The sequence below is a fragment of the Protomyctophum parallelum genome (assembly GCF_964188405.1).
Source record: "Protomyctophum parallelum genome assembly, chromosome: 7".
NCBI lineage: Eukaryota > Metazoa > Chordata > Actinopteri > Myctophiformes > Myctophidae > Protomyctophum > Protomyctophum parallelum.
In genome coordinates this window covers 45996498-46020394 of record NC_139705.1, presented here as the reverse complement: position 1 = coordinate 46020394, position 23897 = coordinate 45996498, and the positions used below count along the sequence as shown (strand labels likewise).

General features: G+C 42.9%; 1 protein-coding gene across 1 annotated transcript in view; it reads right to left on the bottom strand.

The window, feature by feature from the left end:
* Positions 1-23897, bottom strand: part of slc9a8 (solute carrier family 9 member 8) — a 60045-nt gene that overhangs the window by 4268 nt on the left and 31880 nt on the right. The window contains exons 6-10 of the mRNA XM_083768799.1: positions 18313-18414; positions 17685-17719; positions 14738-14881; positions 1206-1344; positions 61-166 (exon numbers count right to left, since the gene is read on the bottom strand). Of these exons, the coding sequence (XP_083624925.1) occupies positions 61-166; positions 1206-1344; positions 14738-14881; positions 17685-17719; positions 18313-18414 (526 nt within the window). The remainder of the gene's footprint in view (positions 1-60; positions 167-1205; positions 1345-14737; positions 14882-17684; positions 17720-18312; positions 18415-23897) is intronic.

Genomic DNA, 23897 nt, shown 5'->3' with positions numbered 1-23897 from the left:
CCTTTCCTTTCTCTCTCTGTGTGTCTGTGTGTGTGTGTGTGTGTTTGTGTGTGTACCCACCAGACAGCTTGATGCCTTCTGCCAGGCCATAAGGCAGGTAGGCAAAGATGATCATCATTCCGAACTCCAGAGATGGAGTCTTCCTCAGATCAAAGTGTTTGAGACACTGGAGCAAGGAGTCAAGGAGCTCAAAGACAACGATTTAAAGGAAATATACACATACATGTGCGTCGCACGTCATCGTACCAAAACGTTCTCACGAGTACTACAGACGAAAAAGTCCTCACTAATTATCCATAATCAGAATTAGTTTTGGACTTGAACTGTTTTTCGTCTGTAGTACTGTTGACTGGCCCTTAAATAGGCTACCCGCTGCTATATTATTATATCACAACATAATGTTATATCATTGACCTAAATGCTGTTATATCAACAATGATAGTATGATTTAAAAAAAAGTGTGAGTGACGCCTTAGCCTACTTTACCTGGGTAACATCATCTTCTGATACTTGAATGTTTTGACATGAAATAATAACCCTGTACCTGAGTGTAGCGTTTTGTTTCATTAGCGCAAGGGTGATAAAATAGGCTGCAGCTGTTTGTCGTTGTTGTTCCGCTGATGCTGCTCAGTGAGCAGACATGAACGGTGAAGACATTTTGGGCACGCCAGATGTGTCGTTCCCCCGCACGATCAGAAGCACAGTATGCGAGATGGAAAGCCTGGTGACGCGAGGTTAGAAGCACAGTAAAGCACTAAATGTTTTCAAAGAGATACCTGCCAGACGAGTAGGATACAAAGGCTGACTGAAAGAATGCATTTGCATTCCAAAGGGTGATTGAGGGTCGCGCTCTACGCGCAACGGCCAAATATCCGCTGCCCACTAATGTGTTTGTCCTCTCTATTTACTCAGTCGTGTTTTCAAATGGATTTGAAAATACGACGGGAAAACTTGAGATTCCCTTCTCGCGTACCAGTGGTTGGGAAACTCTGCTCTACATGTCTCATCCTGACCCTAACCGCAACATGAATCTTTTCCCAAATTATTGTATCCTTTTTCAACTTGTTAGGACCAGGAAAATGGTCTTCACATTGTCTGTTTTTCTCACACACACACACACACACACACACACACACACACACACACACACACACACACACACACACACACACACACACACACACACACACACACACAGAGGATACGAGAGCAGAGATGAGGCCAGTCAGAGTTCCTAGAGCTGCAGAACCAAAGAACATTTTGAGGAAGTATCCCAGGGCCTGGAGGAACGTCTCCCAGCCTGTTACCCCAGAGTTATCTGAGCTGGTGAAACCCTCTGCCGTGCTGGAAGAAAGAGACAAACAAACAAAACAAGATAAGATGTGTGGTCTAAGCCAGTGGTTCCTAAGTTGTCCCACACAAGCGATACTGGAGTACTGGGTTAGCAACTTACTACTTGAGTTGCTATTAAATGCCTTGATGTCATATTCGACCATAGGCCTATTGGCTATCATTTATAAACTCCTCTGGTGTCTCACATTTTGTTTTAAAATCATGCTTTATTGCTATGATATTTTAACAGGCTTAAAAACACATCTTGCAGGAAGAGACACTGAGAGAGCTTTACAACAGAAGGCCAACTATTAGGGGACTAAACTATTAGGGCATTTGAACACTGATGCCTGCCAGTCACAATGTGGGACAGGGTCTCAATTTGTGGGACTCCTGAAAAGTCTTGGAAATGAGGGACTGTCCCACTCAAAAAGGGACATCTGGCCCCTTTTTGCGTGGGACCATATGACGTGACGTCATATGGCAGCCAAGACTATGGGATATGTTGATTTAGACCACTTATGACGGCCAAGTCTATGGAATGTAATGTTTGTTTAGGGTTGTGACAACGTAAGACGCCATGTGGCTGATATAAATACATCTTGTAACTCATTTTGTTTCATACAAGAAACAAGCCAGGATGGATAACGTACAGAAACACTACAACTGTAACCAATGTGGAAGAAGCTCCACAAGTAAATTGAAAAAGCCGGAGAATTCATAGAAGAAAGAAAGGAGTGAGTCAGATTTTTCATGTCAAGGACCCCCAAATGGATATGTATTTTGGCCACAGATTCAACATCTGAAAAGGTTTTGTGCCAGGGACCCCCAGAAGAGAAGATAAAAACATTACATTGTTTTCAAATAGCCTACATTCAAGATTTTTCAAAAATGCTAAAAGATAGCAGATGTTAAGCTGGCAGAGCAAGACTCTGAGCTTGTAGATCTGTATTTATGAGCAGTCAACATAAAGGATAAAGTGGTTAAAATGATTGTGATTAGTAGAAGGATAATTTCCCCATGTTTTCGAGGGGCTAGCCCCTCCTATATTCAGCTATTAGTGTAGATTTTTGTCTTACACAAAATTCCAATTAACAATGAATGGAGAATTTACGTCATGTTCTGAGCAAATCGACATGTTACGTCAAACGTCATGATGATGAGAGCGGCCCTCACTTCACACAGGTGTGATTATTTATGTATTTTCTAAATGTGGTATAGTACATCACGGTTTCATTCTGCAGTACTGCCAACTTGAAGAGTGGCTTTCACACATTGCATTGTAGTACATGTAATCTTACTCTAGAGGGCAATGGCGCACCACTACCAAATCCAACCATCTGCTGTCCATTGGGCATAAATGGTAAATGGTGCATTTATATAGCGCCTTTATCCAAGGCGCTTTACAGAGATTGTGCATTACATTCACCCATTCATAAACCGATGGCAGCGGAAACCATGCAAGGCACCAACTAGCACATCGGGAGCAATTAGGGGTTCAGTGTCTTGCTCAAGGACACTTCGACAGTAACTCTGGGGGAGCCCGGGTTCGAACTGGCAACCTTACGGTTACCATCCAGGCACTCTACCCCTGAGCCACCGCCGCCCCACGACAATGGGCATCACCGACAATGCAGCATGTATACTGTATGTGTGCATACTGTATGCACTGTACCAGAGTTCTTTTAAAAAAGAGAAAAGAAAGAAAATATCCTTAATTTTAGTCTTGGACAATATTTCATACATAAACGTGGTATTTGCGGTGTAGCCTATATGGTAAATATGTTTAGCTGTGCCAGTTTTAAGCGCTCCAAAAAAAACAGTCCAAATGCACAACCTACAAGCTCGTGACACATTGTGAGCTTGTTTATTTTTTACTGACAATGCAATATTAAAATAAAAGCGAATCCGAAAAGCGAACTAATACAAAACTAAGCTAAAACCAAGCGACGGAAAAAAAGACAACTAAACTAGCAAACCCACCTCAAAGACCAATTAAAGTGAACTGTAATGTAACACAAAGTGTGTGTGGGGGGGGGGGGATAAAGGAAAAAAAACAAACAGCTAAACTATAATAACCTTGTATATTTAGCGTAACTGAACAGTGTGTGTGCTGCGCTGCTTTCTGGTGAGTCATTCCTCCATCATGGTTTGTTTGCCAAACACAGACTGAACAGATCAAATAGCTCATTAACTGGAAGACTGAAGCCATTTCCCGGCCAAACGGCATTAAAAAGTAAATGAACTTCACTCAAGTAATGAATGATCTTAGGGTGTCTGCTGACAAGAAACATGTATCCGTTCTCTTACTTCTAGATTTAACGGCTGCATTTGACACGATTGATCATTCAATTTTAATACAGCGTCTGGAGCACTGTATAGGCCTGTCTGGTACGGCCCTGTCCTGGTTCTCCTCCTACCTATCAAACAGAAGTTACTTTGTCAATCTAGCCGAGTTTGACTCAGACAGACACGACATCAGTTCTGGTGTTCCACAGGGCTCGATTCTTGGTCCTCTGCTGTTCTCCTTGTACATTCTGCCATTGGGCGAACTCATTACCAATCACGGAGTCAATTTTCATTTCTATGCTGATGATACCCAACTATATCTTTCTGTGGCCCCAGATGATCCCTGTGCTTTAGACCCGCTGTTGACCTGTCTGTCTAGCATCAAATGTTGGATGAGTGAGAACTTTCTCAAGCTAAATGAGGATAAGACAGAAGTTCTCATAATCGGTTCTAGCGAGCAGAAAGAATCAATAATAAGCAGACTTGGCAACCTGACTGTAGAAAGTAACAGTACAGTAAAGAACCTGGGGGTTATTATTGATTCTGAATTGAACTTTAATTCACACATTAATCATGTTACCAAGATTGCCTTTTTTCACCTTAGAAATATTGCACGAATCAGAGCCTATTTGTCCTTGGACGATGCAAAAACGCTAATCCACGCCTTTGTTTTTTCTCGGCTTGACTACTGCAATGCACTCTTTTCAGGACTACCTAAGAAAACGACTGACAGATTACAACTTGTCCAAAATGCAGCAGCTAGAGTTTTAACTAGAACTAAGATGAGAGAACATATTACTCCAGTTTTGGCATCACTGCACTGGCTTCCAGTTGTTTTTAGGATTGATTTTAAAATTATTTTACTTGTCTATAAAGCTCTCAATGGTCTCGCACCTCCGTACCTCCGTGACTGCCTACCTAGATATGTCCCTAACCGCCCCCTCCAATGCTGGCCTACTTGAAGTGCCTAAAAGAATGTGCACAAAAAAATATGGTGAGGCAGCTTTTTGCTTCTACGGCCCAACAGCCTGGAATAAACTTCGAGTCAAGCTCAGACACGCACCCTCTGTAGACATTTTTAAATCTCAACTCAAGACTCACCTCTTCACTCTTGCTTTTAGTTGAGTTTTACTATGCACGTTCCTACCCTGCCTGACTGATTGCTGCATGTGGTGTTTTTATTAGTTTTTATTTATTTTATGCTCTTATATTCAATTTAGTTCTTTGCCATTGTTCTATCATTTTAACTACTTGTGTTTTATTGTATTTTATTTTTGTGTCCTGCCCTGTGAAGCACTTTGAGCTGCATTTATGTATGAAAGGTGCTATACAAATAAAGTTTATTATTATTATTATTACTCCACCACCACTTTTCCTGAATCAGCGCCACCACTTGAAAGAGTGTTCCTACTCATCTGACCAACTGTCACGGCAGCTGAAAGTGGTCAGATGGGTGGGCCGTATTACAATTTCAGAGAATGTTTATTTAAAAAAAAAATCAATCAATCAATGGTGTTTTGGCTTGGATCAATGAAACTAGCATGGTACACCTAAAAAAGTAAAACTTCCTTTGCAAGGTTTTGAAGAAAGACAAATACCATGAAATGTTTTATATTAACCCATTTTGGGCGGGAACCACTTTTGGTGTTAGCACTATGTTATGCTTTAGCTATTGAAAAATAGCAGATCTACAAGCTCATAGCGCGCCACCGAGTGGCGCACTACGAGCTTGTAGGTCTGCTATTTTTTTTTAATCGAAGAACGACTGACAGAAACATAGCTTTTTCAGAAAACTGTCATCAATCAAGTCTTAAGTGTGTTGGCCATATATTTGGGGACCACTTGCACTATGAATGAGTTTGTCCATTACATTAATACAATGTTTAAATTATCCTATCCTCCTAATAGCCTCCATTCACTGTTGTTTGCCAAACAACAGTGTTAACATTTAGTGACTTGACTGGAAGAGTAATGAGGCCATTTCCCGACAACTCTCATCCAATACTAGTTACAGCAACTGATAAGGGTTATCTTATGACAACAGAACATATACTTGGACATTATTTGTATGCTGTAATGATATGCTTTTATAATGACTTGGAAGTCTTGGAAGGCAAGCTGATGGGCTAAAAGAGATCCAGATCAAATCAAAACCATATTGTCAAATTTGTCACTGTCGGGTGTAAACCTTGCATGTCCATAACCGTTTACTTTTGAGGAAATGGAAGGAGGAACATGTTCCTATGTTAGATTCTGTGTTCTAAATGGATCCAATGTACTTATTATTAGTCACAAGCTCTGGTTAATGCTTTTTATTGGTTCAATATTTATCGACCAAATCATAATTACATCACCACCACTATCAAATAATTATTTCCGGGACGATAACGCAGGCAGCGTGGTATTGGAGCAGTGCTATTAATTAACCTTATTTCTGGAAGAACTGGAAAAACATATATATATATATATATATATATATAATATTATTTTCTGGACACATTGTTTTGTTGATATCAATAGACATTCTACCAGGAAATACCACTTTTTTACCCGCAGACATACTTTATAAGGGTATTTCACTTTAAAACACTTCTGGCATCATATTAACTATATATTATTTATTTTTTTAACGTGTATGTCTCAACAACCTCCCGGCCGTTGTGTTCGTTCGTTTCCGACATTCTTCTGTTGGTTCAATCACTGTGTTTGTTTGTTATGGCTTTCCTGTAGCTAAAGTTGCTAGTTAAAGAGCAGACTTCCGCGTTATGTCGTGTCAGGGCTTAGGAGGCTGGCTGCTTTTCAGAGTATGGGGTCAGACTCCCATTGGCTTAGACCAGGGGTTCTCAACCCGTGGGTCACTAGTACACATAGTGCATGCATAAACGTTCCTTAAAGGGTTTTAAACCCTCATGTTTTAGCTTGTTATTAGAGAAAGTAAAAGATAAGTGTTAATTATTTTTCATTTGCTGCTTCCTTTCGTTTTAGGGATTTTAACTGTTTTTGACAGGGGGAGGGGGCATTCGAGCATGGGGCTAAATATGTATTTTGTTTACAAATTTTGATAGCGATTTCTTTTTTTTATCATTTACTATAGTCCTACTAGACTATAGTAGGACTATAGTAAATAATTAAAAAAGAAATCGCTATAACATTTTGTAAAAAAGAAATGCATATTTAGCCCCATGCTCGAATGCCCTCCTGTCAAAAACCTCTCTAAATCTCTTAAACGAAAGAAAGCAGCAAATGGAAAAAAATGAACACTTATCTTTTACTTTCTCTAATAACATGCTAAAACATGAACCTTGGTTGAAAAAATAAATAAAGTTGTTATATCTGGTTTCAGTATTTATTAAGTAGTATTTCAGTATTTTCGCTATCATTAACCCATTCTGACCTGAGATCAGATTCATACGAGGTTTCCGCCGGACACACACTGGTCTGATGAACCCATTCTGACCTGAGATCAGATTCTAAAAAATGTCAGTCGCTCTTCGATTTTTAAATAGCTAAAGCATAACATGATGCTGACACCAAAATGGGTGCCCGTTCAGAATGGGTTAAGGTTATTGTAGCGGTCCATTTGCATTGGGTGTGGGGCGGGGGGGGGGGGGTGGTCACGGGGTGGACACAGCCAAAGCATTTCCGGGGGTCCCCAGACAAAAACGGTGAGAACCCCTGGCTTAGGCGGCGTTGGGGGGGGGGGGGGGGGGGCAGCCAATCATCAATAGGTTGCTTAGGTTTCATGAGCTGTTAAATGTCAGGATGAAAAGATGAAACATGTAGATACATGGTTTCTGCCCGACAACGACAATTTAATCCTACTTCCTAGTGTCTCATCTAAGTAACTTTCTCCTGTGTGTCAATGACATGAACAGGAGACAGACATTAGTCTAATGATTATTATGCCGGCACCTGAGCTTAAGGGTGCATTACCTATAGTAACCTGCTGTTTAGACTCTCAAAGCAACAAAGTACCTTTACTCAAGTACTGTACTAAAAAGGTACTTTTACTTGCTGTTGTTGTTGTCTATGATTTTACCAGCGTGAAAGTTTCCACTATGTTTAACGCACTTCCAAAGTGTGTACATTGTTTAAGTCAAAGATGCCTGGTTTTCATATTGTATACAAACTTTGGCTAAAAGCATGCGTTTAATTAAGCAATATTACACGAGAGGGTGTGGGTTAACGTGATTATTGCCACGACAGGGATATGCGGTCAGGAACGAGACAAAGTCGAGTTCCGCAAGCATCACTGAACCAATCAGATTGCTTCCTCGAAACGACCTGTGGTAGAATCCACCACCACCACCACCACTTGTTTACTACAGCCGTCATCACACAACTACTGTCAAGGTAGTTGGCTACAACCCAAACGGACTTCCTCTTCCTCTTCAAAAGAAGATAATGATTAGTCAACACTAGTTTATTTTCTTAAGTGAACTATTACATGATTATAAGACATTTGTAGCACCGCGAGATGCGGTAATGCTTTTAATGGGCCCGCTCTCCCTGGCTTGCAAAGTACTGTGAACGTGTATCATCTGACAGGCCAGGCCCCTGGAGTCACAGGCCGGGGGTGAAGCCACACCTCTAAACCCCGCGGGCAGGCGGGGAGGCCCGCCCCTGGCTCCAGTACAGTACACAAAATAATTAGCTGAATGTGCGTGTGTGTGTGTGTGTGCGTGCGTGCGTGTAAAATTGTAGAATCAGCCACAGGTCTTAATGGGGCAAGTTGGCTGTGAATTATGTTGTAACGTAGCTCTCTGGACGTACCGCGGCCAAGCGAGGTGTTAACCGAGACAATCAACGGCGGGCCGTCGGGCCGTGTGTGTATATGTATTATTCATGGTTTCATTTACTATACACAGTACAGTACACAAGAGGGGGCGGGGCTGACACTGGAGATTCACAACACTGCTGCCCTGCACGTTTAGCCTTGCCCGCCAGAAACCGTTGATACTAGCGAGGCGACGGCGAGAAGCGAGTAAAGACACGGCCAATTAAGATGACAAGAGAGACGAAGCGAGGGAAGTCCTCTGCCAACAGCTCGTTTCCACCTGTCAGTGTGTGGACTCGTATTACTATACTCGTGAGGGCCTTAACCCATTCTGACCTGAGATCAGATTATAAAAATGTCTGTTTGAAAATGACAGTTTTCTGAAAAAGCTATGTTTCTATGTCAGTCGTTCTTCGATTAAAAAAAAATAGCAGACCTACAAGCTCGTAGCGCGCCACTCGGTGGCGCGCTATGAGCTTGTAGATCTGCTATTTTTCAATATCTAAAGCGTAACGTAATGCCAACACCAAAAGGGGTTCCCGCCCAAAATGTACATAGTAGAATTTGAGAAACAGACATTTTGAAGAGAATAAAGGCTCTATGCACATACGCCATTGTGGAGACAACTCTTCCTACTTCCACGGGTCTCTTCCTTTCCGACCTCCTTCACAGGTGTTATCGATGATACTAATTATTAAGGCTCGGTTCCATTCCGGTCAAACCGAGTCAGGGTGCTGCTGTTGCACATGTCGGCTCACTGGAAACACTCTGCTACACCAGTGGGTGGGTGTATGTAGCAGTGTCATTGAACTGGAAACACTCTGCTACACCAGTGGGTGGGTGTATGTAGCAGTGTCATTGAGTGGGTTCCAAATGGCCCTGTATGGGCTATGGAGGTCTTTGAAATAAAATTTGAGAGCCATTGTACACAAAATGTAAACAGAGCCTTAAACATCTGTATTAGTTAATTGTCTCCACCAGGCCGAAGGCATGGGGGGAGAGTATGTTTTGCACTCCGTCCGTCCGTCCGTCCGTGTGTGTGTCCGTGAGCAGCTAATCTCGGCCACCGTTAACTTGGCCGATGCCAAATTTTGCACACACACACTCCCTGGATGCCAACGATGAACCTCTGCCCCAAACTTTCCAGAACGGCCTGTTATAGCGCCACCAGGAGGCCGCTTTGTGCAAAACAAGTTTTTGCACAGTACACCTACAGATTTTGTCCAAACATCACGCAAATTGGTACACAGTCTCTCTAGAGCCATTCAACGAAACCGGTCTTTCAGATTTCTCAGACTCCATCCTGATTTACTTTTGTTGCCCTTTTATCCAACCACCAGATGAAGGCAAGCTGCAATGTCCTACATTCCTATCCTGGTGGAGACCTGTGCCCAGAAGGGCACTTTTTCTAGTTTACTTATGAAGTCTACACAATAATATTATAGAGAATGTAGAAGAAATGTTATTTTGATTAACGTTTGCCTGTTATCTCAGCTATGGTACCAAAGATCAATACTGCATGGACTTGTGGACAAAATCTTATCCAACGATAACGAAATACAATAACTTTTGTGTTTGAGAGATCAAATGTAAATAATCAACCTTGATATGAAAATGTTTGAAAACCACTGCCCTAAGGTAATACAAATGTGTGTGTGTGTGTGTGCACGCACACGCCATTTCACTGAGATTATCTTGTTAAACCTTTAGTCATGTCATGTGTGTGCCACAGTAGGACGCTGTCCATCTAGTGTGAGTGTGGAGCGCGTTTCACGTGTGTGTGTGTGTGTGTGTGTGTGTGTGTGTGTGTGTGTGTGTGTGTTTGTGTGTGTGTGTTTGACCATATTATATCAGTGTTTGGATCCATTATGTTGCACTTCTTGTGCGGATCCAAATGGAAGAATCTGTGTCATTCCATTGAGATTAACTCATCACATGTCCTGTCACTGGGTACTGCGTGATACAGTAGTTGTCACTGTCTACCAGGTGTGGAACCAGTTTCCTGTGTGTCTGTGTGTGCGTGCGTGCATGCGTTTATTACTATACTTGTGAGGGCCAAATGTCCCCCACAAGTATAGTAGAATTTGATTTTCCTTGGTCATCACAAGAGAAATGCTAGTTTATGGGGGAAAAAAACACTAATATTTAGCAAAAGTAATGCCTGATTTATGTAGATCTTACGTAGTACATCTTACATTATATGTACCATTTTGCTATTTTTCAGCAATTTTCAATACTGTTGAAATAAACTTTCGATGGCCTCACAAGTATAGTTTGTGCTTGCGTGCGTGAACACGGGTCATTCTACACAGATACTGTACCACCATTAGTCATGTGTAGAGATACAGTAAAGCTGTTATTGTCCGCCAAACGTAGAACTAGTTCCACCAGTCTGGTCTTCTGGTGGAACCTGTTCACAACACAACGTGGACACGTGGAATGTTTGGTTGTTTTTACTCTGGTTTTCTTTTGGGGGGTGACCGGGTTTCCCCAGTCAATCCTCAGTGTCACCGGTTTCGGCGGAAAACGTCAGGCCATCATAAAACAACACACCAAATCACAACTCACTGCTAGATGCATTTCAGTGGTTGCTCAAATGGGGGTTTACGTGTAACCCCTAGGGTTATGTGGAGGTACTACACGGGGTACCTTACAGAAATAAAATGTACATAACAATTATTATATTAGATTTATATTGAACTCATTGCTGAATTTTGTAATTTGCTATTTTAGTTTTGCTGGTGAAAGTAGATGGTAGGCCCCCGCTAACATCTTACTCTCTTAAAGAGACAGAGACAGGCAGAATGGCTGCTCTGCAAGTACAAAACCATTGATGGTCACATTATAATTGCATCATCAATATCGGTTAAAATAATCTGTATTATTTTGACATATATATCTTATGGCTGATCTGGACGATTTCCACATGCTACCGATTATATTGTGCATCTCTAATTGGTATTGTTAAAAGTACTTACATAAATAGCTCAAACTAAATAAAGAAATAGCTCAAACTAGATAAAGAGCCTCTCAGGGCAGGTCAGGTTGTGGCCTCCTGGTGGCGCCAATGTGAAAAGGATGCCATTTCTTCTTACGGATGGTAATTGGATGATTTGAGGCATTTTGTTCCAAAAATGTGTTTTGCAAAAATCCACCTGTTGGTGGCGCTATAACAGGCCAATGTGAAAAGGGTGGGCTATATTCCTCTGCCTAGTAGGAAAGTCCGTGAAAGATTTCACGTAAATTGCACGCTGCATTCTATTCATGATTTGAGACTTTTTGTTTCAAAACGGGCCAATCTTGCAAACTTGAAAGCCAATGTTAGCCAATTAGGATGGAATATGAAATATCGAACAGATCCGTCTTGAACACATGACTATAGAGATAGTGTGTAACGATTTGAGGGATTTTTGGACAGAATCTGGAGGAGTAATATAAAATAAATACTGTTTTTCAAAGTCGGCCTCCTCTTGGCGCTACAACAGGCCGTTCTGGAAAATGTGGGGCAGAGGTTCATCGTTGGCATCCAGGTAGTGTGCGTGCACACTCCCTGGATGCATATGAATGCTAAGCTTTGACCGTTCAGCTGCGTTTTTCTTTTATATATATTATATATAGACTCCTCACTCAAACGTTCACTTGCAGTTTGGGCAACTCGAAAACAAACTCCAGATGCCCAGACGTTTTATTTAGCTGCCATAGTATCAACCCCTTCTTACCCCTGTATCGGACCGGTGGTTAGACTGGTATATTCGCCGATCCCGATATGACCAAATAAGGGCATATCGGGCAGTGTTCTGATACTGGTATCGGGACATCTCTAATTTTGGGATGCTTCTAATTGGGATTACGTGCAGTAACAACTATCACCCTTCCCTGCCCAGCTTCCCTCCCCGAGTTGTGTTCGTACAGACCAGTGGTTCTCGCACTTTTAAGAATTGTAGGACTTGAGGCACTACATTAAGTTTGACTCGGTTCCACAGATATTGTGAAAAAAGCTGATCTACAAGCTCACAACACAATGTTTGCCTCTTTCTTATATTATTTGGCCAATGATTGACTAGTTGTTATAGTATAGTTTGTTGGTTACATTTGATGTTTATGGTCTTTTTTCTTTCCTTTTCTTAAAAGTCCATTTTGGGCAGGAACCCAACTTTTGGTGTTAGCATCATGTTATGCTTTAGCTATTGAAAAATAGCAGATCTACAAGCTCATAGCGCGGCACCGAGTGCCACGCTACGAGCTTGTAGATCTGCTATTTTTGAAAAACGACTGACATAGAAACATAGCTTTTTCAGAAAACTGTCAGGATGTAGAAGACATTTTTAGAATCTGATCTCAGGTCAAAATGTGTTAAAGTATCGACACACTGGTATAGACGCTTGACAAAGTCTGATTCAAACCCACGACCACGGCGTTGTGGGGAGGCACTTCACCGCTGCACCGCCCCGAGTGGCCTAGAATGTACATATTTGATGTAGCAACCCAGAAAGTGTGTCTTCTTCTCTAGGGCAATAAAATAGGTCACCGTGGCTGCGTTTCCTCTCCTCCGCCTCTCGTCACATGCCGTATCAGCATGGAAGCAACGCCTATGGTTCAAAGGTCGGACTATGCCTGGCTACGACAACCCACGGCTCCAAGTGCAACTGAACTTGACATATACAAGTAGGCCATGTGTGGCTATATACAGATGTATGCACGCACACGGATATCTGCTTTTGATTATTAGCGTGCAACTGTTGATTTGGACAAAACGATTATATAAGTAGCCTTGCCGAGCCATGAGGCCCATAGGGCAGGAGCCTATCTCCTGTTTCTGTAGCGTGAGGCAGCTTGATGTACAAGTACACCCCCTGGACATGACGCTAGTACATATGTCGCAGGGACTTACCCCCAATCCAACCCTTGATGCTGAGTGTCAAGCAGGGACGCATTGGGTCCCATTTTTAGAGTCTTTGGTATGACCCGGCCGGGGATCGAACCCCGACCTCCCAGTTTCAGGGCGGACACTCTAACCACAAGGCCACTGAGCTGGTAAACGATTATATAAACTAAGCCATTTTAATTAAATAATCAATATGAACATGTTTGGCTCAGGTCTCCCCCGTCTCATCCACGGCACCACTGAATTTCATTGTTAATTTATCCCATTCTGACCTGAGATCAGATTCTAAAAATGTCTTCTACATCCTGTCAGTGGTTCTTCAATTTTTCAAAAATAGCAGACCTACAAGCTCGTAGAGCTTGTAGATCTGCTATCTTTCAATAGCTAAAACATAACATGATGCTAACACCAAAAAGGGTTCCCGCCCAAAATTGGTTATAGCACCTTTGGTCATATTAACGGTACGTAAATGTAAATGTCTGTCTGTCTTTGGAGAGAATATTTGTTTCACCTTGAAAATAACTTTAATAACTTCTGGTTAAACTGAAGTGATATTGATAAATTCTAAATATTATTCAGGTATTCTGCAGCACCACTGGACTTGAGTCAAGCCAAACTAGGGTGCCCACTCTGAGAAGCCCTGCTGTGTATTACGGTCGGATCTATAATGCATTACAAGTTAATTTATAATGCATTCTAAGCACATTGTATATTGTTATAGATCATGTCATGTAGCATAACAATTCATAACAAGGTTTATGAAGTAAACCACTCCATCACTTTATACAGACGTTGGCTATTCAAAAATTGCAGATCTACAAGATCACAGCACGTCACTGCGAGCCTGTACATCTGCAAAGTGCCAGTCATGTACATTCAGTACATTGCACATAGATGACTATGTGCAGGACAGCATTGGTGTGTGTGTGTGTGTGTGTGTGTGTGTGTGTGTGTGTGTGTGTGTGTGTGTGTGCGTGCGTGTGCGTTATCTGTAGACACATCTTTGGCAGGCCCTTTGCATACACAGGTGTTGTGTGGGGTTCCTTGGAGTGCCAGCCTGTGTGAATGGCGTGCACAGACAGGCAAATATAAACGTGTCCCCATTCAGGAGAATGAACGCGAAGAAGAAAAGAAAAACAGCGCCCTATAAACATTCACAATCAGTCTGTATAAACAGACTAATATTTATTTTGTCACATGCACGCTCTTGCATACTTTTCATTATTTCAATATGAATGAAACCGAGCGCTTCACGTTGTGCCGTGCTGCGAGCTTGTACATCTGGAATTTTTGAAAAATATTTAAAGTGTATTTTCTTCTGGGGGGCCCGGGGGGGTCTCTGGCACAAAACATTTTCACATTGGGGTCTGCGGCCAAATATATATATATATATATCAATTTGGGGGTGCGTGGCACAGGAGAACGTACAGGAGTCAGAATAGAGGAACACCTACTTTGTGAGAACGATGGACACGGCGTCATTGAGGATGCTCTCTCCGAACACCAGCATCTGGAGCACGGGGTCCACGTTGAGGGCGTTGAAGATGGCGATGGTCGCTACGGGGTCCACCGCCGAGATCAGGGAGCCGAAGGCGAAGCTGGCAAAGGAGAGAGGATGAACAGAAGTTAACCACTTGAACCATAGCATTCAAAGTCACATCAAGTCCCAGATTCACATTGGACCCACGGCAGCCAATTCTGTGCGGATCACATGTAGTTCCTTCCCATCTGGGCTTCATATCTTTCAACGTTGCTTTAAGACAGCGGTTCTCAAGCATTTTCTGGATTCAGGGCCCACTTGAAAATGTTAAAAGTGGGCAGTGTTTGCATGCATTTTCAGCTGACGTATATTTGAAGGCCAACCACACCAATGCAACTCCATGCAAGTAGTTGTGAGTAGTTGCACTGGTGCAGTTTGGCTTTAAGGCTTTAAGCAATTTTTCGGTGCTCTTTCCTATTTGCTCTGTGTGTAACATTTCTCTCCTCATCTGTCCATCTAGGTCACCACCAGTCACCACATTCTTGTGGAAAGGAGGACTCTGGAAGTGACAATCGAGCAGTCCAGAAAGATGAGCTCATTTCCAGTCTCTGCAATTCCTTGCACTTGGATAACCCAATCAGTGTTCATTTTGTTGATTAAAACTATGATGAAAATGCTTGTTTACTAAACATTTTCGCTGCCAAAAGAAAAACTAAGCTATGACTAAAATAATGAATGAATAATACTGACAATTTCGTCTAGTGGACAAGACAGAACTAAGACAAGTTATTTCATGCTTGGTTGCACGTCACGTGGCTGATCTAACATTCACAATGTTCAGGCATCAGATCATCAGATCAGGCATTATGACGCCATCAAGGCCTGCCTATACAAAAATGTCGCCTCACTTTTTTCTGCGACCCGGTATATTCTCAGGTTGTTGCGTCTTAGCTGATTCTGGAGGTATCTGGTCCAATTCTCGGTGCATCAGCTACCGTATTGCCCTCTCGTGTCTCAGCCAACAATGAATGAATGAATACTATGAAGCCAATGTGTGTGAGACACTTCTTTTTACTATTTTCCCCAAAGGTCGTCAGCACCTTCTCAACTCTCACTTGGCCACAAGCCCCACCCCCTCCCGCCGCCCGTCCCTCTCTTTCCCATCATTGTGCTCCATCATCCCATAGGTGGGAGATTTCCTCTGAGGAGCTGGACGCTCTTTATCAGCTCCTTCACAGAAGATGGCATTCCTCCCATTCTACTAGGTGACTTCAAACCCAACAAGTATCATCTGTCATCACTGAACCTCTCCTTATCTCCTTAGAGCTGGTAATATATTACAGTATTACACTGCACAGACAAACAGTCTGGTGAGACGTAGGAGGACCCTATAGGGAGGAAGCAAACCACAGTCCTTATAGACCTCTTAGTGCCTGCAATCCCCTAAGAACACACAGTGCAGAGAGAGCCTCCTCTTGCCTCTGGCAGATAAGGGTCGAAACACTTTAACACATTTAGTACAGGAAGTGCCTTCAAAATAAAGGCTATAGAGTGCCAGAGTTGTCTGATCGCTTTTACTTTGAAAGCCATGAAACAAGAAACACTTGCCTAAAAAAGTTGACTTTACAAAGGGACCTCACATCCCCGATCATCTTAATATATTGTTTTACGCTCCAAAAAACGTTCATATTTTGCGGGAGACGGATGAGGAGCAGAAATGAAGCACCAGCATATCGATCCATTCATCACCGCGGAGAGCGCCTTGGATTAGGAGATACGAGTCATTCTTTCCGCCGCGCTAACATGGGAGTCAATGACAAGCTAATAGTTGCACTGAGCGTTAGCATACGGCAAGCGAAAAGCGAAATGCCAAAAAAAAAAAATAGGAAAAATTCTGAATATTCTTATCTCGCCCCGCGTCGCTGGGACGTCGCTAGGACGTCCTCACACGTCAATAGTACTAATATTTCGGGGTCCTTATGACGTTCTCAGACGTCCTATGTATAGAATCTGTTAAGGAGGTTGGGGACCACCTGATGACCTCTCTTGAAGGCCAAGGATTTATCCATTACAGACGGATTATAATCGCATGTTTGATGTATTTACAAACAGGCATAGTGTTCTCTAGAGCAGTGGTTGTCAAAGTGGTGTCTGGGGAACCCCAGCCAGGGGTCCTTGGGGGGTCTGGGGCAAAAATCGAATGTTTCCAGTCAGCTATACGTCTATAGGTTTTGATATAGTTGTGCTTAATTAACCCAGCCCAAATTCCTCGACTGGATGCCTGCCAACGGCCTGGCATCGTCCTTCTAAGATTGACTGTGCTCTGCTCTCACGGTCAGCTCTTTGGCTGCTCTGTGACCCCGACGCCAGGACAATGCTGCTTCCTCTTTGCTAAAAAGGAAATTGCCTTGAAAGTGCTACTATAGCACTTCTTCTAGACAGAATAGCTGTGCAGACAGATGTATATGCACACACACACACACACACACACACACACACGAGATAAAGGGTAATTTCAGGAAGAAAAATAGTGGATGTACAAGCTCACAACGTGTCGTGTTGACACGGCACTGCAGGTTGCCATCTTGTAGACCTGCCATCTTTGTAAGATCGGGAAAACAAATCTGTATCTGTACCATGTCTCTCTACGCCCATAAATGGAGATCCCAGATGTCATCATCAGAATATATGCCCATATATGGAGCTGACCGATTGATCATGGCCATTATGGTTAGACAACACATACCGTATTTCAGTCATAGCTGCATTGGGAACTCCTTACAGTACCGCCACCAGGCATACGTACAGTATGCACACTCGCACAGTACGCACGTGGAGAGAAGTCACGCGAGGCACATCTTTAATAATATGATCATGTGTTTTCAATTCTAGTCTCTTAGAAAGTGGAGCAGCACACTCACCTGTCTGTCATGGTCATCTTGTAGATCACATCAGCCTGGGAGAGAGCGCGCGCACGCACGCACACACACACACACACACACACACACACACACACACACACACACACACACACACACACACACACACACACACACAAATTAGCCTAGTCACATGTCAGTACAGTATCTATAGAATCGGCAAGAAAAAGATCAATGCAACATGGTTTGGCTATTATTCTCACAAATCTCTTTCAGTATCCATCTGCATTGCCCAGGTTATATCTTTGTGTTACTCTGATAAAGAAGAAGGAATTTAGCTGTGTCTAATCGGACGGTCTGGAGGGTTATACACTGCTAGGCCAAAGCAAAGTTGCAGTTCCTTCCTTACAGTGTAAAAAAAAGAGCAAAAATAGCCAATCTACAAACTCACAAACGCAGTGCATTGCATCACGTTGTGATATTTGTATTATTATTCATCAAATGAAGAAGAATATATACTCATAGGGCATATTTGTCATAGTGGTTAGCTTTAGGGGCAGCCATAGCTTAGTGCACTGAGCACTACACTTTTCGGTTCGAGACCCAAAATAGAAATGTGATGTCTCCCCGGGACCCAAACTAGTGAACCGTGCACCAAACACACACTCACCTGTCCAAGAAAGTAGATGCCCCCTCCTACAATGAAGGCAGAGATGGCCGTTCCGATCACAGCAAACAGAGTGATGGAACCAATGTTCTGGAAGAAGTTACCCTAAGGATACATTCACAGAATGAATATCAACCTTGTATCTCCAATCTCCATATTTCAACTTATTTATGTTTCATTGAATACAAGAAGGGTCGGTACAACAACAACATATTCCAACCCGGTCAAACCTGGTGACCTCGGAATGGTTGCCACCAGGCATTCCTAAGCGTACCCTCAGTAAAACAATTCCTAACCTTAACCTCAGTAAAACGAATACAAGAATCGCTGGGGTCGAGTGTTCCGCTGAAAAAAAAAGAAGTGTCCAACTACTGTAGGTTCCGTTGTGGTTACCGTTACATTGGTAAATGAATGCTCTATTTTGTCATACAAGAGTGACGTGCTTTCCGTTGCAAAAATAGGCGCACTACAAGCCCACAACGTGGTGCATTGCGAACTTGTATATTGACTATTCAAAACACTTTGACAGTGAAAATGAAAGTGGGTTAAGTTAAGTATGTCTGTTTTTTTATGAATATTAAACCAATTAACCCATTCTGAACGGGAACCCCTTTTGGTGTTTTAACTAAGCATTATGTTATACTTTAGCTATTGAAAAATAGCAGATCTACAAGCTCATAGGTCGAGCTTGTAGGTCTGCTATTTTTGAAAAATCGTGAAAATGCGGCACAAATCTTTGAATATATATTCTTTCCGAGCGAACTTTTTTTTTTCCGACGTCAGGCCTATAGGGTTAAAAGCATTAACAAGAAGATGTGACTAAATAATAACTACTAAAAAAAATCAATTTCCTGAAAGCTTGTTTTCAGCCGACAGCGATGGTAGACAACATGAATAATGCCATGTAGACTTGTGTTTTACATGGTATTACGTAACATGTTAGCCAGCATATTAAATGAAAAGAAGAGGACATGGCACTCTTAAAATAGTAGCAGTTCCATTGTGTGCGAGAATAAAAGCTCACGGGGCTAGACGTGGCTTTCCATTAAAAACAAGAAAACGGCTGCCTCGGTACAAAGCTTGTCACATTAAATGGCTTCACAAGACACTGCGCTATGAACAGCGTTGCCACGTCTGCTTATTAGAAGCAAATTTGGGCTTGTTTTTCGTGTAAAGTCGCTAGATATTGTTGAGGGTGTTCGAGCTGTTGAAAATAACTATAGGCTACACTTCCTTTTGTAAATAAAGCACTTTTAAACTGTGATGACCAATGATGATAAAAAATGTAATAATAACAACCATATCACAGTGGTTCTCAAAGAGGTTGCAGCTAAAGTTAATACATTATAATTTCTAACCACTTTATCCATGTTGGCTGTTCAAAAATAGCAGATCAACAAGCTCACATAGCATCACGACTCACTACGAGATTGTACATCTGCGATTTTTTGGAAAATGTTCAATAACTTTGCATATTTTTTAACATCCATCTTCTCCTCTGGTGGTCCCTGGCATAAAACCTTTTCAGATGGGGGTCCCTGGCATAAAACCTTTTCAGATGGGGGTCCACGCGGGTCCTTGACATGAAAAGGTTTGAGAACCACTGCGGCATATCGAATCAATATCGTGAGCCCGATATTGTGTATCATATCGTGACACTCACCCTACCTGTTAAATGTTTTATTCTCTCAAAAACAGATTCCGAGCTGCACTACTGAATCTGTCGGCAGTGGCATTCAGATCGTATGTACATGGGGATTAGTGGAATGAAAACATAATGATTCAGGGAAACAAACAGCAGAGGGTCTGTTTGTTTTCCTTCTATTTTGTCGATGGGTTCCCAGATTGGGAAATAGTGGACACGTTGTCGTCACTTGTTTGACCACATGTTACCCTGTATTGTCCATTTACACAGAGACGTTAGACACTGGGAGCGTTTCCAAAGACTTCAACTCTGGGAGTGGGAGGTGATTGTTTTGTTTTTTATTTGTCACTTTTTGGACATTTTAACCCTCAAACCACATAGTAACCAGTGAGACGCGTAAGGGCGAGAAGCGATGTTACGTGACGTCACCAGACCTTATATGGGGGCATTCCCATGTATGGGAATAATGAGTGACTGACGGGAAATTAATCATAGTAATGATCATAGTAAATGCGACCTGTGGTCGCAAACATGACGTCATCCAAAAATGATGCCCAAAGAGCTTGCAGCTGTGATGCACCAACATGAGGAGAGTTTTGAAATATATAAATGTGTGAGTGGTTTGCTAAAAGGATTCATTGCGACGTTAAACCAAGCAAGTTTTAAGTTCAGTTTTAAGTTCATTGCATTGAACTAGTCTTTAGGGTTAACAGTGAAATTCTGAAATTCACAGCCATGCTGTCGACCAAACGGAACATTGCCATTACCGTCCTGCTCCTCGCCATCCTGGGCCTGCCCTCATCGCCCGCCGAAGCCCGCATCACCGCTTACGCATCAGACAATGAAAGCAGCACCTTTGACGGGTGGCTCCCGCATACCGACTGGAACGCGCTCCCCTATCCGCCTAAAGGTGGCCTGGAGGGATTCCTCATTGACGCACGGACAGAGAACGCATGTGAGCCCGTTGCCCCGCCCCCCTCCTCCAGCGGCCGTTACATTGCGCTCATCGAGCACGATCTGCGGCTGTCGCGCTTCTCCGGCTGCGACTTCGTCGCTCGGGTCCTCAGTGCTCAGAGGGCCGGGTACAAGGCCGCGGTTGTCGTTCACGATTGGAACGAGGCGTCCCCTTACATGGATTGGAACGGGACGCTCAGTACACCAGATTACATCGATATAGGACACACACGCAGCACGGTGGAATGGATACAGATACACATCCCGTCTGTGGTTGTGAACAAGGAGACGGGCGACGCTCTGACACTCAACTATACGTATGACAAGGGCGGCCGTGTCGTCCTCACGGGGCCCTGCCTAGTGCCCTTCAGAGCCATGCCCGCCGGGGTCGGCTTCGGCTGCCTGGGGTTAGGCAGCATCATGATCGTCACAGGGTTGGCGTGGTTCGGGTTAGGTTTAGGGGTAGACAGGTTATTCGTACTATCCCAAATAGTCTTCGGAGGAGTAACTCTAATCCTAAACATAATATGGTTAGAAGGATTAACCCTAAAACCAGTCCATTTGGAATTATTGACATACGTTACGATCCTAGACGTGTTGGCATTAATCTTCATGCTGTTCCAAACCAAACGAGCTGGTACATACTTTAGCTTAGTGTTAGGGTTTGGCCTGGCGGTAGTGGGATTACATGGTACTCTACCCCACCTACGTGGGTCCATGTTAATGGCAAGGTGGGTATTGGGGTTAGCAGCTCTCATCATGCTTGGATGGTACCCCTTCATCTTCGCGGTTGTCTCAGCTTGTCTGGGGCCACTCCTAGCCCAGAGAAGCAACGACCTTCTGCAGAAGAAACCGTACAAGAACTTGGGGGTAACTGTATGACGCGTACACCTCCTGCCTCAGGGAGTACAAGGAAGGAGACAGTCTGGTTGGTCCTGAAAGAGACCTATGGTTTTTCTGGGCATAGAGAGGGTTTGTCAATCTAGTGCTGGAAGCGGCCGGCGGCCCCCTTATTGGTTCACCAACATTGAAGGATGTGTGTGATGTGGTGTGTGTGTTGAGAGAGAGATTAGACACAGGTGCATTCCAAGGTTTCTCCCAGGCTTTTTTCAGGGCCGATAGCCCCTCCTATGTCCAGCTTTTGGTGTGTGTGTACCCCAAATGTTGTCCTAACACAAACACATTAAATGCCATTGACAATGAATGGACAATTTACGAAGGTGAGGACGCAAATTGTGATTGGCTGGAATGAGATGATGGATGATGTACGATGACGAGAGTGGCCCTCGCTTCACATGGGTGTGATTTATTTTCTATTTGAGGGGCCTTAGCCCCTCCTATTCCCAGTGTTGTGTGTTTGTGTGTAGCCCATAGTGATGATTTGATTGGCTGAGCACGGAATGTGATGTATGATGATGTATGATAAGAGCGCCCCTCACTTAACACGAGTGATTTTTCTTTTGAAAACAAAACGCCTGCTGTCTGGAAGTAAGGACATGGGACTAGAAGATGTCACGTATTGCCCTATACTGCAGCTGGAAATTAATGTATATTCCATTGGTCAGTCAATGGTGAGCTGTGGAGCTGTTGCCCCCGAAACCCGACTACGGATAAGTGGTTGAAGATGGATGGATGGAGTCAATGGTGACTTGATGCAACTTTACACTTTGTTTCATTGTGATCATTGTCATAGCAATGACAATGATCACAATGTGATGATGATATGCGTTTTTTAGTAACCTAGAGCGGTGTGGCGGTGTGGAACGTGTGTATGGAATCTGAAGTCGGTGGGACGAACGGTTCTCGAGTTACGTGGATTACACATGTAGTACAGACAGACAGAGACTTGGTGCATTTATAGATAGAAGATGATGGTCCTATAATGGTTTAATTGATGATAAAGCAGAGTGTGTTTTCAGGGCTTGTGATTGGGTTCCAGACGTGAGTGAAGACCCACCCTTGCTCCCCTTCAATCAAAGAGCACTAGATTGCTTTTCGGGAACCGGAAAATCCGAGATTTTGGATTTGAATTTGCTGAAATAGTGGCTCCAAGACGGGTCTCAGTTTTGTCTTTATTTATTAATTTTTATTTGTAATTTTAATTTTAATTTTTATATATTTCTTAATTTGGTTTTGTTGTTTTTTTGTTTCGTTTTTTCTTTCTAAAGTACTTTTCTTTTTAATGTACTTTTATATATTTCTTAATGTCCTTTTATTAACTCTTTTTAATGTACGTTATATATATATATATCTTAGTTTTTTGTACATTCTTTTGTTTCATTTTTTTTCTTTTCCAGTCTTGAATTGTCTTCTATAATAACATTAAAATTATTATTATTATTTATTTTAGAAATAGTTCATCTCTCACTGAAGGGCATAACGCCCATTGCAGGTTGATGATGTAAATGGTGCATTTATATAATAATAATAATAATAATACATTTTATTTATAAGGCGCCTTTCAGGGCACTCAAGGTCGCCGTACAGGTTTAAAAACAGTACAAAAACACAGTTAAAAGCAGAACAAAACACAGCTTGCAGCAGAAGACACTAGAGGTCACACAGAGTCATATAGGCCTGCCTAAACAGGTGGGTTTTGAGGTGAGTTTGGAAAATGGTGATAGAGTCCATGTTTCTGATGTCAGGGGGGAGGGAGTTCCAGAGGTGAGGGGCAGAGCGGCTGAAGGCTCTTGAGCCCATGGTGGACAGACGGGCTGGGAGGACTTTCAGGGTGAGGGAGGAGGCAGACCTGAGAGACCGGGTGGGGACGTTGATGTGGACAAGGTCAGACAGGTATGGGGGGGCGAGGTTATGGATGGCCTTGAAAGTATGGAGAAGGATCTTATAGTCAATGCGGGATTTTATGGGAAGCCAGTGAAGTTGGTGTAAAACAGGGGTGATGTGACTGATGACGGGGGTTCTGGTGATGATACGTGCTGCAGTGTTCTGGACCAGTTGGAGTTTATGGAGAAGTTTGTGGGGGAGACCA